The following is a 17,271-nucleotide window of genomic DNA, read 5'->3' on the forward strand; positions in this document are numbered from 1 at the left end:
GAAGGAAGGAAGGAAGGAAGGAAGGAAGGAAGGAAGGAAGGAAGGAAAGGAAGAAAAGAAAAGAAAACAAAAGAAAACAAAAGAAAACAAAAGAAAACAAAAGAAAAAGAAAGGAAGCAAAAGAGAGACACACACACTTCAAATTCCCAGGGCTCATTTCTATAGCTGAGGTTGTGCTGCAGCTCGGCTCTCAGAAGGAAACTGATCCCAGGGCCTGGAGGGTTGACAAAAAGTCCCTCTTGCACTGGAAAATATTTGTAGTCCGGCTTTGCCTTTATTTACCCAGAACATTTAATGTGCCTTTTTTCCCCATCTTTCACATCCGCTCAGAGAAGATGTTAATTTTCTGAAATTAAACACTTAGCTTGATTACTGTTTTGTTAATTGCTGCATTCAAAAACCCCTGGTGCTCCTGCCTGTTTAACATGGATGGTGCTGTGAAAATGATAGGCGCAGAGCTGGCGTGCAGGTGGATGGACAGCAGCGTCAGAATTGCCAACCCGACACCCCCACTGGTGCCTGCTGGAGCAGCTGGGGCCCTGCCTATGCGGGAGGGGGCAGCCCAGCCTGGGCATAGCAGAGTGTCTCCCACGGGGCCGTGTTTTGGGAGGACAGTGCACCCGGAAAGTCCAGGTCTCACCAACATCTGGGAGAACGTGGGGTCTTAACTGCAATCACAGTGCCCGCACAGAGATGCTGGAGGAAGGAAAGATCACAGAGAAAGCTCAAGCCACACCACTTGCTGATGTCTGAGATGAGTTTAAGAAGGATCGAGGCATCCATTCATACATTTATTTGATAATTTATTAAATCATTCAATGAACATTTCTCAAATGCTGTTATTAGAGGAATAATAGCACCTAGCTAGACACTGGGGAACAGTAGCCACTCAGGTGGATAGAGGGCATGCTCTCCTGGAACTGACATTTGCCAGAGGAGCGAGGACAGACTCATCACCAGTCTCCTCCTCCCTCCTGCCCCCTGTGCCTTGGCCACAAGGCGAACATAAACTATCTCGTAATCAAACTAGAGGCTCCCTCTGTAATGAGGGTGATAACAATCTCATTTGGACTTTGAACAGGGGAAGGAACTTACTACATCTCACTGCCTGGCAGTCCCATTTTCACTGAACAAGCCGTGTATTTAGAGCGCCCAAGAGGTAGTAAAATGAGCAAATAGGTCCCTGGGGCCCATGGGGCCCTCTAGTCATCCTCAGAGCCACACAGCTGTTCTCCAGCTTTTAGCAGCATCTTAGGCATTGCTCAGGACCTGGAACAGGGAGCTTTCCTACGCCCAACCACCGCGTGGCCCAGCATGTGAAATCTGTCCGCAAGAAGTTCAAACTGGTCAGATAGTAAGTAATAAAATATCCCACCCTGTACTGTCACTGTATAGCAACAACCTCCTCAGATTGAAATGCTTTCTAGCAATGGCATGTGATCACATCCTAACTTTTGCAAAGTGAGAGCTGGCACCTCAGTGGGCTGTGGTACCCATAGACCGGCTGAGATCCCCCTTGGTGACTTTCTAGGCATCCGAGCCCAGTCTCAATGAGTGCTGGGGATCAGAATGGGAGCTCCCCAAGGCACAGACTCTTGTCTGTGCTGTTTGCTCCTGTGTTCCTCAGGCCTGGAGCCGTGAATGACACACAGAAGACCTCAATAAATATTTGTTGAGTAAGTGAATGGGAGCCCCTAGAAGCAGAAGCCAAGGAGTCAGCATGTGGAAGGCAGTCACAAAGATTGTGGTGAATGAATGAATGCATTTCCAAAGTTAATGCGCTTAAACAAACCCCCCTTTGAATCTCACTGTTTTCCTCTGAGTACATCAGGGCTCCTGGTAACATCCTAAGGTCATCCCCTTAAGTTTTCCTTCTAAGAGCCAAAGGAGAGGAAGATACCTGGTCCCCTGGCTAACCTGGAGGGAGCACCTGCCCACCCGTGGACCACCAGGATATGTTCTGATCACTACACATCAACCAAACATTTATATACCAAAGCTCATGTGTAGGGATTAAAGGAGCCTGGCAAATATTTATCAAGGTTCTATGCCTAGTGCTGTGGGTCCCTCCCTCATGACAGTGGGGTAGGTTGGAAAGTCTGATTCTCTGCAGAGCTCACCACCTAGTGGAGAACCCAAGGGTGCTGGGAGTGGAAGGCCATGACTTTGGTCAGGGGCAATGCTATGTGGTGGCCTGCTCCACTCAAGAGACAACAACCCCTGTTTGCAGATGGCAGGACCTTTCTGAGGCCACTTGGAAGTTCCTCCTCAATGCCAGGACTTAAGAAACAATAAAAACAGCCTTTTGGAGATTAACAATGAGAAGAAAGCAATAAAATGAACTATGAAATTGAATTAAGAGCAGTGAAATTGTCATTGACTTAAGTTTTTTTTTAACTTTTCCTTATTAACTTCAATGAAAGTTTTCCTTAAAGTCATTCCCATCTTTTTGATGTTCTGACTCAATCTTTTTCTCTGCTCTGGAACAAATTTCACCTGCTAATTTCCAGTGAAACCAGCCCTTAAAAATGGACTAGATTCAGCATATGGATCTTAACACTCTAAATTTTTACAGGCAGCAGTGTAATATTGTTTTAATATTTAATTTTGAGATTTACATAATATCTTCCCCCCAAAGAGCTCAATATATTGCAATATCATAAAATTCCTTTTCATATTCAAAGATTATTCTTTATGCATGCAAATACTATACTTAACCAAGGAATAATGCAAATTAGGTGATGTGTTCAGAGGAATTGGTGGGCTGGGTAATTCATGTGTGGGAAAAGTAGCATCTCTGAGTGAGTTTAATTGTCTAGGAACTTTGAAAATGCCTTAAAAATGGACAAACTATAAGGGCTTGTGATGACTGACAGAGTAGTGTAGGATTTTTTAAGTAAAGTTAAGTAACGGCTTGTGTCTGTGTTGTGGGCACGGTGTACATGTTAGTATTTCACATGCAGTCGGCACCACAGGCCATACATGAACTGTGCGCAATATAAATGTCAAATATAAATGCTGCTGCTGCATCATACAGGGAAGGGAAAAGTGCTGCATCTCCAAACACATGATGAGGAAAGACAGTCAGGCTCCTCTGAGCGGCAGGTTGAGCCTATGTCGGGTATACAGGTTCTGTTCCTTCCCTGCCGTCTTCACTAACCCCCTGGAACACAGATTTCACTGCTCCCCTTTCTGGTGCCTACTCCTTCCTTGAAGAGTGGCCAAACCAATATCTGTCATTTATCTGATCTAGATGACATCAGTCCCAAACAAAGGGACCAGGGGCCTTGGAAGGAAACAGCCTGGGGGGGGGGTGGGGAAAGCCCAGCAAATTGCTGTCTGGCTCAGGACATATTCTCAGAAATTATGCTCATCTCCCAGTCCATCACACGGTTTGCAAAGTGATTTTCTCTCCTCTGTCTCATTTGCTTGTCACACAGCACTAGGAAGCAGGTGCCAGTCCTCCCATCTTACTGTGGAGAAAGGAGGGATCACGGCAATTCAATGAACTTGCATGGGTCATGTGAGGAGCAGAGAGAGGGGCCAACCCCACGTCTCCCCTCCCCACTGCACGGCTGCCACCATGAGCCCAGGAGTCAGGGAAGGTGACTGCCCCGAGGGGGGATGAGATGGCACCACACAGCACACTCACCATTCAATCCTGGGTAAGTCAGATTAGCCCTCTGAATCAGAGGCTGCAAGCCACAGCCAAAAGGCCAAATCCAGAATTGGATTTGTTTGCCTCTCAAGTGTTTTAAAATTTTCTAATTAGTTGTCAACATTTTTAATCTGGATTTTCAGCTTATAACATCTGGCAGCGCTGGGTATGACGCTACTTGCTGGAGCTGAGTAGGGGCTGCCCCTGTTCTTCTCTTCAACTCCCTATATAGTCCCCACCACTCCCTCTTGTGTGACTCCTGGCTCCATGTCGCTCCTGCCATTACCTGCCTGGACTCATGGGTCTTTGAGTGTGTTCTCTCTGGCTCAGATGCTCCCAAATTTACTGACTTTATTTTACCACACTACAAGTTGATTTTATAGATGTGCTGGTCTGATTTGTCTTATGTATTTTTTCCAAGATTTCCTCTGCGGTTGTCTTCCCCAACTCTGACACTCAGAGTCTAGTTGGCAGAAAAGAGAAGTAAAGTTTGTCATTCACTTTAATTCTCTCTGACAGCCAGATGATCCGGCCATCAGTCTGAACCTGGGGCCAGGTGCCGGAGAGTGATTGCAGAAGTTACTGGTGATAACAACCTCTCTGCAGATCGCTTGGCCACTAGAACAGAGAGAGTTCCACCTGATCTGGCCTATTTTAAACTCAAGGCAGCTGTATTCAGCTCAAGGCTGCATCCCTAAAGACCTCACGTAAATCTGAGCTTGCATAATTCATGACCAACCCTGACCAAAGGTGATGGACATTTTTTTGACACCTAAAGTGGCCCAGCTACGTGGCAATAGCTTAGAGGGAGCTTACAACCTACACAGCTCACCATAATGCAACTTTTGATCAGTCTGAGGATAAAATGGCCACAAACCTGAGTATGAAACCCAGAAACATCATTTGCTGGCTGTGAGATGCTGAGCAAATTCCAAAAGCATTCTGACCTCGGTTTCTTCATATGACCCACATCATTTTTTTAAAGAACTTGGTAGGGGCTTGGCACACTGGAGGTGCTCAAAAATGGTAGTCCTCTGCCTCAGCCTATGGGCCGCATGAGAATCCCATCCTGATACTCTCCGAGTGATACAAGATCCTTGAGTAGTCTGACTATATACTTGACTGGGGTCATCACAGAAGGAAATGAAGGCTTGTTGGATCTCAGGATGCAATAGACCCTGTGGTGTTCCCCCAGTCATGCTGGTTCCGAGGGAAGAACTATACCTAATATGTATCCAATGGACCAAAAGATGACTACAAAATCTCCTTAGATCAAAACCCTAGGGTCAAGAGAAGCCTACTGGCTTTGTGACCACCTAGAGGGCTGGGATAGGGAGGGTGGGAGGGAAATGCAAGAGGGAGGGGATATGGGGATATATGTATACGTATAGCTGATTCACTTTGTTATAAAGCAGAAACTAACACACCATTGTAAAGCAATCGTACTCCAATAAAGATGTTAAAAAAAAAAAAGAAAGAGAAGCCTACTGGTGACTTTCTCTGATAGACTGATACAAACCACGACTCTTTTTGTCGGGTAGCTAAATCAGCTAAGATGAGCTGCCTGCCTCCACTGGGCAGGGCTCATGAGAGCAACACGATGCAGCACCAACGTGGCACATCTGGGCAGCCCCAAGGAAGAAGAGCATGACAATCCTGCCTCTACTGGACAGTAAGAATGGCACACCCAGCCACAGATGCTGTCCATAGCTCCTAAACAGAGGAGGAACCAGCCCAGAGCAGTGAGCAGCCTCCCAAAATAGATTCTCACTTTCAGATCAAGCCCAAAATCCTTGGCAGACAACTTGTCCAAACCTTTCTCTCATGTGACCCTGATATCCATTGTCAGGATCCAATTCACCTTGGAACAACTTGTACCCCTCAACAAACACACGCCTATCTCCCATTTCCATCCAGAGGCAGGGGGAAGCCTTTCATGGCTCAGCGTCACAGAGAAGATTGTGGAAGGGTAATCAGCCTGCACACTGAGATACCATCCACTCAGCCGGATGGCACTGGCTGTCCCTGAAGAACCCCTCTGTGCTTGGAGGCTATGATATGGGGAGCCCAGAGGGACTGCCCACCTTTTAGGGCAGGAAACAGAAGAGAGGAACAGAATGGATGGCCTGCCGACCCTCCTTCTAATCCCAGATTTCCCAAGCCCTTCAAGTCTCTGCTTCCTTATAGGAAAAATGGGAACAATGATGCACAAGTCACAGGGTAATTATGAAGATCAAATGAGTTTGTATATTCCAAAATTGTTTGTCAACTCAAAAGAGACACAAACTATGAATAATAACTATGACTCCATCAGGACCCACTCAATACTCCCCCCACCATTTCAGTTTGGGCTGTTCCAGGCAGGGAATAGATATGCAGTAAACGCTTAGCAGTTGATTTAATGATTGATTCCAGGACAGCTCTTGGTCAACTTCTTTACCTGCCGTCTACCTACTCATGACCCAAACAGTAGGACAAATGTGGCCACAGGTACTGACAAGGGTCGCACCATACCTGGAGGTCCGAGGGGGAAGGCTGACCTGGATCTTGCCCAGAGTGGAAGAGCCCAGGGCTGCTCTGGAAAGGGGACAGGCATATCATGACTTCTTGGTGATACGGGGGTTCATCCACCTTGTCTCTTAATGGATCTGAGTGAGTCACTAGGGATTTTATGATGACTGCTATTTAGTCTCTCTTTCATCCCTTATAAAATCTGGGGCTTCCATTCATGTTTCTAAACTCTTCTTGCAGAGGTACAGGCTCGAGTGTTTATTTTGAAACTTCTCATCTTTTTAAACAAATACCTGTTTGTGGAAAGTAACTTGCATTCACATGTGGACTCACCAAACAGCACCGTGCTCCTCAGAGCCCCACAGCCCACGGATGAGAAACCGCTGGTTAACTTGCCCTTTATTTTATAATAACCATATGCCACCAAGAAGCACTTGCAACCTTACCTTGTTGATTGTAAACTTTTCTGACACCCAAATTCCAGAATTCCCAAAGAGAAATCATAGATTGGACAGTGACAATGGGGCTGGGACTACAAAATCAGGGAAGGTTAAGAATAAAGGGCCCATGAGAGGGCGAACAAAGGGCATGAGAAATGCTCCTGGAGGGGCCAACGGGTAAGGACAGAAATAAATATTTTGAATATTGGTAACGCAGGGTCCCTTGTAGAAGCCCTGGTCCCTCAGCTCCACGGCAGCCTGAGAAGGTGCAGATGGCAAGACAAGCAGATGGGCAGGTTCGGGAATAGCAGGGGAAGGGAAGGGAGGGGCAGAAATCAAAGCAAACCAATATAAGTGGCAGGTTTGTTCACACATGCTTAGAGAGAGGGAAAAGACAGCCAAGCCCAGCGTAACATGACAGACTGGAAGGATTATTATTCCCAGAAGCTGGGACACTAAAATATTTCAGCCAGTTTTCTGCCTTAAACTCTCCAAGGGAAATACTGCTAACAAAGGCTGCTCATGTTATGTGCTCATCATGATGCAGAAATTACCGTTCTCTTCTCTTTGAGTAAGATGGGCTGTCACAACCTTTGTCTCCATGGCACTGGGGCTGTGGTCACCAGCTGGAGGCTTCCACACTTCCACTCTTATTTTCTCACTACACACGTATGCATGTAAACACGTGACCATACGCATACATACAAACACGCACACACGAACACACACACGCTCACAGCAACAACGCAGCCATCTGGATAGCCATGCTCTCCGACGACACCTTTTTTTCTTCGCAGTTCTGACAGCTTAAACCCAGGAATCATCTGTCAGCAAAGATGCCTGGTGTTAAAAGAGGTAGAATGAGTCTCGGGATGGGGAGAGGAGGAGTAGGAAAGGGTGGAGAAGAATAGAAGAGGTCAAGAATTGGGGGCTATGTGGAGGGAGAGGGAGCAAAAAGAAATGTCGGGTCCTGCTATTCCGCTAACAAGCTGTCCTTTTAGAATTTGTTGATTGAGAAAAATCCATAATTCCAAGGAAGATCATGGTCCACTGCCCACGACCCCCATCGTTGCCTGTAGACGTGATCTTCATGTCCCCTCTGCAGCCTTGCACCTTCCCTTCAAGGGGGAGATTGCTCATTTCTCTCTAGCTCCTTTGGTATTTACTGTATGTTTACAGCACACAATACTTAGCTCTGTACTTTGTGTCTATGTCCTGGAAATCCTTCAGTGATTGAGTTTCACGGGAGGAACGATGGTGTCCGAGTATCACTGTATCCCTCACAGTGTCTAATCCATAGCTTGGCACACAGTAAATGCTGAATAACTGTCTCAATAATTGAGTGAATAAATAAATAAATGAGTGAGTGCATGAATGGACTGGTTAAATGGATGTAAAAAGAAATGGATTGTTGCAAGGGGTGTGAAAAGTAATAAAAGGAGAAGGTCAGAAGAGCAAAAGATACAGAAATAAAGAGAAGAGAAGAAAATGTGTTCTGAGCTATGCATGCCACAGGGATGTACCAGCCATCAGGAGTGATCTACTGCCAACTATCTGAAGTCTCTATAACAGTTTAGCATTCAGCTGACCAAGTTGTAAAGGAGAACGTACTGCTGAATTACATGGGTTTAATTGAAAAATAATCTGTGAAGGCAGCCCTGACTATCACATGATTTCTGGGAAGTTTCTTTCGCTGGGCTCGCTAATAAAGCCGCACTGGTGTTTTCAAGATCGTGCAGTGTTTCTGCCCATCCACCCACCTGCCCATCCATCCATCTGTCCATCCACCCTTCCAAGGACCTTCGTTGAGCCCCAGCTGGTTGCAGAGCACTGGGTCGTACTCTGGCTTGGATGTACATCTTTGCTTTTGAACTGGGCACAAGAAAACCCCTCAGAATCCAGTTCATTCTCAGAGGTGAAACACTATAGCCTTTTCCTCCATGGCCACAAATGCCCATCGCCTAATACTTTCACTCCTGGGAGGAGGCCTGAGGGCAGACTAACGGGATATGTGTGGCCGAAGCTTTGTTCCTGCTCAGAAGTGGCAAAAAGCCAGCCCCGCAGACAGACAGAGAGGAGCACAGATGCCTGCAGACTTACCAGCTTGGTTTGTGGTGACGTTGACGGAGACGTGCTGTGGGGGGAAGGGACTTTTGCTGGAGACCCCATTGACGGCCTGGATGTCAAAGGTGTAGGGGGTGTGGGCCCACAGGCTGCTGATGGAGACACGGCACTCAGTCAGGCCCAGCTGCCTGGGCACGAACTCTACGTTGTCATCGCAGCGGGAGCAGCTCCGGCGGTCTGCCCGGCACTTCTTACAGATGATGTTGTAGGTGACATCATCCCGCCCACCCGTCTCCCGAGGAGGGTGCCACTCCAAAATGATGGATGTCTCATTGACGATGGATATGACATTGCGGGGACCTGATGGCACACCTATAGGGAGACAACAAAAGGACATTGAGGTTGGATAGAAGTTTCCCCAGCATGTCTCCATTTGTCTTTGGTGTGTTCCTACTTTCATCAAATACACACATCCCTTCTCCTCCCTCAACCCCAAATCTCCATGCCTCAATCCATTCTGAGAAAAAATGACAGAGATGACAACCTGTCTCCCACTTCTCATTTAGTCATCCCCACTGGGGTTTTCCTTCTTTGAATCATGTGTGCCAAGGGAGAGGAGGATGGAGGACTTGGGTACAAGCCCTTCTGTTTGAAGGACCAAGCTGCATCCTCCAGGCAACTTTAGTATCAATAACATGTATGTATATTGGACTCCTATTGGATTCCTTGTCTTTTCTTCATTGGTGTAGAACTCAAGGGTTGAGGGATAGGAGTGACCCCTCATAAGACCCAACATATCCAGGCATCCTGCATAAAATCTCATACAATCTGGGATCTATGTGGTGTGTGCATGGCATTGGGAGTGTTTTTCTGTAGGATGGGCTGCCAGAAGACCTGGAGAGATGAATATTCACATTGCACAAGTTTTGGTGCATGAAGTCAGGAAATTCACGCAGCCACCATTTTTGACCCCATGACACTAGAAGAACACAGGGGTTTGTCCCAGACACTCTGCTAGCTACTTTGCATGCATTTAACACGCCCCCCCCCCCACCCCAAGAACGCTATTGGGAAGGTACAATAATTAATTCAATTTTATTGAAAGGGAAACTAACGCTGAGAATGGGGACTGGCTATAGATCATTTGGTCTATGAGAACTAAAATTGGCATGGACACCACATCTGCCTGATTCCAAAGCTCACGTTCTTAGCTATAGCCCTGTGCTGCCTGTTAGTGAAACTATCTTTTCCTACTAAGGGAAGAGCTGGCCTTACTCTGATATGACACTCCAAGATTTGGCAGTCAAATCTATAAACGGACAACAGGACATTTGAACAGACTGCCTCTCCTACAAATCAGCCTGGCTCACAGGGACTCAAGGAGGGCAGCCTCTTCCCTCTGGAAAGTTCTGCCCATGGCTGCTGGTCACACTCTGGCAAAGGCTGAAATGCCTTGTTGCAAAACTCTAGAAAGCCTGGTCCCTAGTAGGAGGGCAAAAATGCTGCCGAATTAATGGCCGGCCGCAGCCCTGAGCATTTGGAGATTAAGTTGGAGAATCTCCTGCCCAAGAACAGAGCAGATCACAGCCTCTGGCTCCCAGGCTGAGCTCTGCTTATCTTCAGCATCCACCTGATGGAAATGGATCCCTTCTGGAAGCACCCCCGCCCCCCTGAATGGTGGGCCGGTTGGAGCCACTGCTCTGGATAGCAATGCTTTCAGAATTCACGCACGTGACTGTGGCCAGCTGAACGAAGGCGTGTAGGGCAATTCATGCTGGAGACAGGAATCAAATGCCAACATACAGAATGAGGGAATAACAACAAGGTCGGGGGGCACCAGGGAAGGATTCTGTGTTGAATCAGTCAACAGCGAGCAGCTAGAGCAGAAAGCAAATATTAAATCGGATTGTATTAAAACATGAAAGAAAATCAGTACTGTATTATATAAAGCCCATTAGGCCTGAGCTAAAGCACAACTTTCATGCATGCTTGTGACAGGGCAGGATTCATGAAGCATTTTTACTAAAGTCTTGCAAATAGTGTCCAAGAATTCCCCACCCATATGCTCAGGGATGAACATCCACCTCTTTGGGAATCAGCACACAACTAGTACTGGGCGGGCAGTTGGGACCACGCTAGGTGGGCTTCTACAGGTCGTGGCCAGCCTCATCTCACACTGCACTAGTCACTAAATGGCCATATCGGCCGGTGCCTGTCTTAGACATGTCTGTTTGCTTGCACTGATGACACTCAGACCACAAGCTCCCAGTGGTCAGTGCCATCCCTGCCTGTCTCATTGTTACAGCAGACAGCCTAGCTTCAGCCACAGGCCACTGTTTCTCATGATCATAATAATTACGTTCACCAAGCGCGTGCTCTATGCCAGGCATGGGGTAAATCCTTTAACCATGTTATCTTGCTGCATCCTTATGATATCTTGAGGCTATCACTCAGAAAGCAGCCTTGGGCGGAGGAGCAGAGACAGGCACCGACAGGGAGAGTGACCACCCACCCCTGCCACCCTTTGGAGACCTCCCCACTTCAGTTACCTCCTCTCTCCTTTGAACTTCAACTTCACCCTCTCCCCTAACTCCACCTTATCCCCTTAAATGTGAATAAGTCATTGCCATTTTTTTTTTTTTTTTTTTTTTTTTTTTTGTGGTACGCGGGTCTCTCACTGTTGTGGCCTCTCCCGTTGCGGAGCATAGGCTCCGGACGCACAGGCCCAGCGGCCATGGCTCACGAGCCCAGCCACTCCGCGGCATGTGGGATCTTCCCAGACCGGGGCACGAACCCACGTGCCCTGCATCGGCAGGCGGACTCTCAACCACTGCACCACCAGGGAAGCCCAGTCATTGCCATTTTAAAACCAAAATATGGTCACCTGGCATTTCTTTCTCTATATTACATGTCCTCTATCTACTCTCCAGCCAAGCTTTCCCAAAGTGGAGTCACCCTTTTGGACCTCCCTCTCTCCCTGCTCAGCCAGCTGCAGCCTGGTTGCTCTCCCACTCCACCACCATGCCTGCCTTTTTTTGGCAGGGGGGCTCCTACTTGAAAAATCCAGGGAACATAATTCAGTCCTTACCTTCCTGACAGCTCCCTGTGTGGTCACCACATGTGGGAGCCCAACACACAGTCTGTCAGCTTATCTCCTTTCCTCTGATCTTTCCCTTCCTCTATATCTCCACTGCCTCACAATGATGAGCCTCGTCAATTTTCCTGCCCTATTGCAAAGACTCCTAACAATTCTCTAACATCACTTTCCATGTCTCCTATCCATTGTCTCCTGCCAGGGTGTAAGTTCCAAACGTACATGGGATCATACTGTTTTCTACTCAAACCCCAATTATTCAAAAGTTCACCCTCCTTTCCAAGTCCTTCAGGTCCCCATGTGGTCTTGCTGCTTTTGATCTCATCTCTGGCCCCTTGGACCTTAACCCTCACATTGTAACGAACAGGAAGGTTCCTGTGATGTCCTGTGCACACTAAGCTCTCTTTACTTCCGCCAAGCCTTTGCACTGTGCTTTCTCCTCTGTCTGGAATTCTTTTCCTTCTATCTACTTGAAGAACTCCTGCTCACCCTCCAGATCCAGCACATTCCACCAGGAGTCATGCATCTCTGCGCTGGGCTTCCATGAGCCCATTTCTGGATGCCTAACTCAGAATCCACCATTGCACTGTGATGGGCTCTTCTTATATGTCCTCACCATGCTGTGGCCTCCTGGTGAATAGGGGCTGGTGGCTGGTTAGCCTCCATGATTCTTACGCTCAGCATTTTTCCTGGGAGAGGCCCCATTCCACCAGTTTTCAACCTCTACTCAGTGTGCAAGGCTTCAGGTCACGTGTGTGCACCCCTCTCCAGCATGAGACATGATGCCCTGTGGTGGGGCTGAGAGAGGATGCAGCAGCAGCAGCAGGGAGGACCCCGCTTGTGCCCCTGAATGGTAGAGGCTTTGGTGAGATAAAGTGGCAGGTAAGGAGCTGCCCCGTCCCTGATCCATTGGTGTCCATGGCAGCTGGGGGAGAACAACCCTGGTCAATACTTTCTCCATGTCTGTTCATTTGCTTCCCACTCAAGAAGAAAAGCAGTGGGTTTCCAAGAAGAATTTTTCAAGTTTATTTAAAAACAGGCTTCATATGAAGCAACCACCCCTCATTCATGGCTGCACTCCAGAGCAAATGCATCTGTGGGGCATGAACAGGGCTCTGTGGGAGCCGTGGTTGCTGAGTCCAAGGCTGCATAAATCTGAATTCTTTCCTTCCAAGGAGCAGGAACAGACATTAAGAGCCTTCCCTGGAGAGCAGACTCAGAGAGCTCGGAGAACGTGCACGGTGCCTGGGCCCCCAGCACATACTTGTGGAAGTGACCCAAGTCTGGGCCACAAACGATGGCTAGAACCCAATTCATTATTCATTTGTTCACTCTCTCACTCTTTTAATAAATACTCTTGCACTGTTCTGGGCACTTGGGAAATAGGAAAAAGCAAGCCAGACAAGCTCCTACTCCCATGGAGCTTACATGGAGAGAAAGATCTGACAGGAAAAAAGGAAACACAGATATAAAGGAGATGGTTCCAGATAAGAATAAGTGTCAGGAAATAAAGCCATCCCCAGGCTCAGATTGCCTCCCCACAATGCTTGCTCCTGTCGCTTTTCCCACGAGGCTTCTTCCAGGCCAGGCAAGCCAGGCCCAGTGTCTGGGCAGCTAAAACAATGATTGTCCTCAAGTTTGTGCTCCATTGTCCTGATGACAAGGATGCATTCCTGCAAGTAGGCAGCCTAGTCTCTCCTATGCCTGAACAAAGAGTCTAACCAGAGAGCAGATTTGGCCTCCAAATAAATCTCCCTAGAGGAAGTGCTAGGGCCATTTCCTACCCATCTAGGCTGCATCCCTGGGTTTGGGGCCCTCCCCCTGAAGAGAGTATTTGGCCAGCACTGGGGTCCCCAGCAACGTCCTCAGGAAGGAGGCCAATTGAGACCAGCAAACCAAAACTTTAAAGGGGAAGTGGAGAGGGAGGCCAGAGGGAGAAGAAAATCTGCTTTCTCCGTCCTCAGAAGCCCTTGGGAAGTACACTGGCAGGGCTCAGAGCCAGGATCTCCTTGTCTAAACTCCCTGCTCTCTCGTCCGTGTCCTCGTTTTTCTTAATTACATACAGACAGGCTTTTTGAAGCCTCTCTGATCTGTTGCCACGGTTACTACTCATGAAAGCTTCCTGATGAAAGGGCTAGGAAAACTCAGTCCTTTTAAAGGATGGGAAAACTGCTGAGCTGTGATCCTCTGTCTGGGTGGAAGGAACAGGGTGGATTCTGGGTTGTAGGGATGGGTCTCCAGGGTCTTCCAGGATGTGCCTGAGAGGTTGGCTCAGACTGCATGGAGCATGGATGGCGTTGGGACTTCAAAGAGTTAAGCAGAAATGATCCTTCTAGAGCCATAGGGCTAGCCCAAGTGTTGTCACATTGAGATAGAATCTCCTGCTTCTTAATGTGCTTTGGGCCAGATGATTTTTTTTTAAAGAATCGAGAGACAGGGTGGGTGGGAGAGAGTAGTTGAGTTTATTTGTAGGCATAAAGCTGGAAATAAGAGCACTCTTGAGTAATCAAAGGGAAAATCTGCTGAAGACAGGGAAGCCCCGGAAGCCAATTTCTTTATTAGGAATCTTAATAAAGCCAACATCCTGGTTTGAGAATTTAGATGTGAATTTCTGGCTGGTCCGAGGTATAGAGCAGGCAGTGTCCAGCTAACTGTGCATTGCTGCTGCCAGGGTCTGTGTCCTCCCCATGGGGAGCAGGTGAGGGTGACAATCACAGCGAGGCAATGCTCTCCTGGGAGGCTCCTTGTGCAGGCTGGAATTGAACTGCTCTGCATAAGGCCATAGATGAGGCCATCCCTTTTGTGTGCATGACCCATTGAAGAATCTGATAAGAGCAACAAAGATTTTCCTGAGAAAAATGAACATGTACTTGAACATATACTTGTTTCCCCAGACTCTGAGAGGTCTCTGAAACCAACCAACAAACCTCCTAAATGTTCACAGCAACAAAGTTAAAAAAATATTCTCTTGCTGGCAAAACTTAGGGATGTGAACTTCTAAGCCTTAATTTTCTCATCTGAAAAATGGTAGTTTTGAGGATTTAATGAGTTAGTAAGTCCAAGGAGTTTAGCTATATGGTTGGTACCCAGAAAAACTCAGTTAATGTCAGCTGCTATTATTATTAGTATTGTCATTATTGGATGATCTGGTTGACCCACTCGTTGAACTAAGATTAATCTAATTCAGCCACTTGTTCCTTGAGCAGAAACCCTGATGCCCATACCTATGCTGACATCCATGAAGATAAGATGAACCCATATGTTTATTAATGAGGCAAGACCCCTTACCTACAGAGTACTGGGAATTGTGGGCACATACATTTAAGTGTCAAAGCAAGTGGTACAGACACGAAGAGTTACAAACGGATGTTTGAGGAATGATAAGATCAATGAAGAACAAAATTTTTAGAGATGGTGTCTGGGCATCCTGCCTACAAGATTGGAGTTGTACTTGGGGAGAAACACCTTGAAGGCTTTCTGCTCTAGTCTATACCCTCTGGGACACCTAACCCTTGCAAACACATCCCAGGTAGAGCCCTAGTCTTGAGTATAGGGCTGTGTCTCCAGAATGGTTCCAACTCTTTTTACCTCCTGGGCTCAGAACCTCTGTGTACATCTATACATCTGCTTTCTGGCCTTCTAAGAGGCTGTCTGGCTTTGACCAGTATCTGGTCTTGCTTATTCTCCTTCCTCCTGGCAGGGAAACCCCACCTTTATACTCCTATAGCAAACTGTGTTCTCTATGCAATCTTCCTTTAGGATAAAGGGTTGAGATAGGATTTGTGAATGAGCCAAAAAGGACATTTGATACTCAAGACTCTCGAATGCAGAAACAGTGTTCTCATGGCTGAGAAGAGTCAAGATTTTAGTTTGGAAATATGGGGTTTGCATATTTTAATGTGGGCTGAGGATTAAGAAGGGAGAGAAAGGGAGATCAGAAAATAACATCAGGGATAGGGATGGCAAAAAAAAGTGTGTTGTGAGGGGCAAGGAAGACATGTGAGGAGTGGTCCAGGACTGGTTATCAAAAGTGATAGTACTATCAGGACATCTCTTTACTCACTGCTCACTGTGACATAGCTACTTTAAGGAACCATGTCTGAGTGATTGGAAGTCTTCCTAGGGAAGAATAAAGGTCTTTGAGATTTTATAGAGAAATAGATAAGAATCAGGGAGAAGAGGCAGACATGGAAATGGGGGCTATGAAGGTCTGAAGAGGTTTTATATAAAAGCAAAATATGCAGGAAACTAAGTCAGGCTGGTGGTTACGCCTTTGCCCTCAATACAGCATACAGGGCTGAAAGCAGGATGGGTTGGAGGGTAACATAAGCCAAAAAGGGGAAAGTTTGTGAATGTCAGAAAGGCTGTAGAGTTACCAAATAAACATGAGGTCAACTTCATGTTCAGCTGTGGTTCCTTCTTTGGTAACTTGTTTATTGAAAACAATGTCAAAACAAAGAACGTCTCTTTATTCTCTCTGGCTGCCACGTGTAGCTTTGACACTCTTCAGACTAAGTTCAGCTCTCTCTCTCTCTCTGTCTCTCTCTCTTTCTCTCTCCATTTTTCTTTTCCCCCTGAGGCACCAATTCCTCTTCCACCATTCCTTCACTTGCTGTAGCCTTCCTGGGAGGGATTGGACAAGAGTGACCGCTATGCTAGAGGAAAGAGTTGTGACGTGGTGTGTCGTGCAGGTTCAGCACCTTGGAGAGGAGCATATGAGCCTGAGCACCCCCACTTTCACTGGGGTTCCCTGGATGGCAGTGGGCAGTTCCCAAAGGTTCTCTGTCAGGCACCAATAACACCACAATAACAAGGGTCTTTGACAACAGGGGTTGTAAAATTTTGTCATTAAGGGGGTGGGGTGTATGACTACTTGAGGCCATATCAGGAAACCAAGAGTAAGTTATCAGGGACCTGGTGGAAAGCAGTGGCATCAAATGAACAGACTGCTGAGGCACCCTCCATTCAATAGTGGAAGCTTAGAGGGGCTTGGGATCTTTGGGAAAAACTGATCAAGGATTATCTATAATTTGTGAGGGATGAGCACCAGACAATTAGAACACTGTTTTGCTCAATGTGAAAATGGTAGTGTCTGAGGTCCTGAGGTGTCTTTTCCAAAGAAGGAGCTGTGCTGGGGGCCTGAGGCACAGGACTGGAAAACTGAGTCATGTCTGTCCCTTTGCAAGCTCAGGTACACCGGTTACTCCCCTCAAAATGTAGGCTGTCCCCCCTGGAGAAAGGAGGAGAGGACATTGAAACCTGGAGCAGTCATGTTGCTTTACTTTTCCTAACTGCCCTCGGATCTCAATGTTCCCAGAGACAACTTTATGTCACCTTTTGAACCAGTTTAAAATGAACCCCAGGGACATAGTCTTCCTGGGGGTAGACACCTGTGCCATCTGCATGGATGTCAGGAGGACAAGGCTTTGATTGGGTGGAACTCGTTTGCTTCATGCCACTGAGTGAGTGAGTAATTTTGGTAGTTTGCCTAGAATAGATTTCTA

General features: G+C 47.1%; 1 protein-coding gene across 1 annotated transcript in view; it reads right to left on the reverse strand.

The window, feature by feature from the left end:
- Window positions 1-17,271, reverse strand: part of EPHB1 (EPH receptor B1) — a 428,767-nt gene that overhangs the window by 107,616 nt on the left and 303,880 nt on the right. Inside the window, exon 5 of the mRNA XM_029215290.1 lies at window positions 8,710-9,045. Within this exon, the coding sequence (XP_029071123.1) occupies window positions 8,710-9,045 (336 nt within the window). The remainder of the gene's footprint in view (window positions 1-8,709; window positions 9,046-17,271) is intronic.

This window comes from Monodon monoceros, unplaced genomic scaffold (genome assembly GCF_005190385.1).
Source record: "Monodon monoceros isolate NGI ecotype Baffin Bay Population unplaced genomic scaffold, NGI_Narwhal_1 Super_Scaffold_11, whole genome shotgun sequence".
Taxonomy (NCBI): domain Eukaryota; kingdom Metazoa; phylum Chordata; class Mammalia; order Artiodactyla; family Monodontidae; genus Monodon; species Monodon monoceros.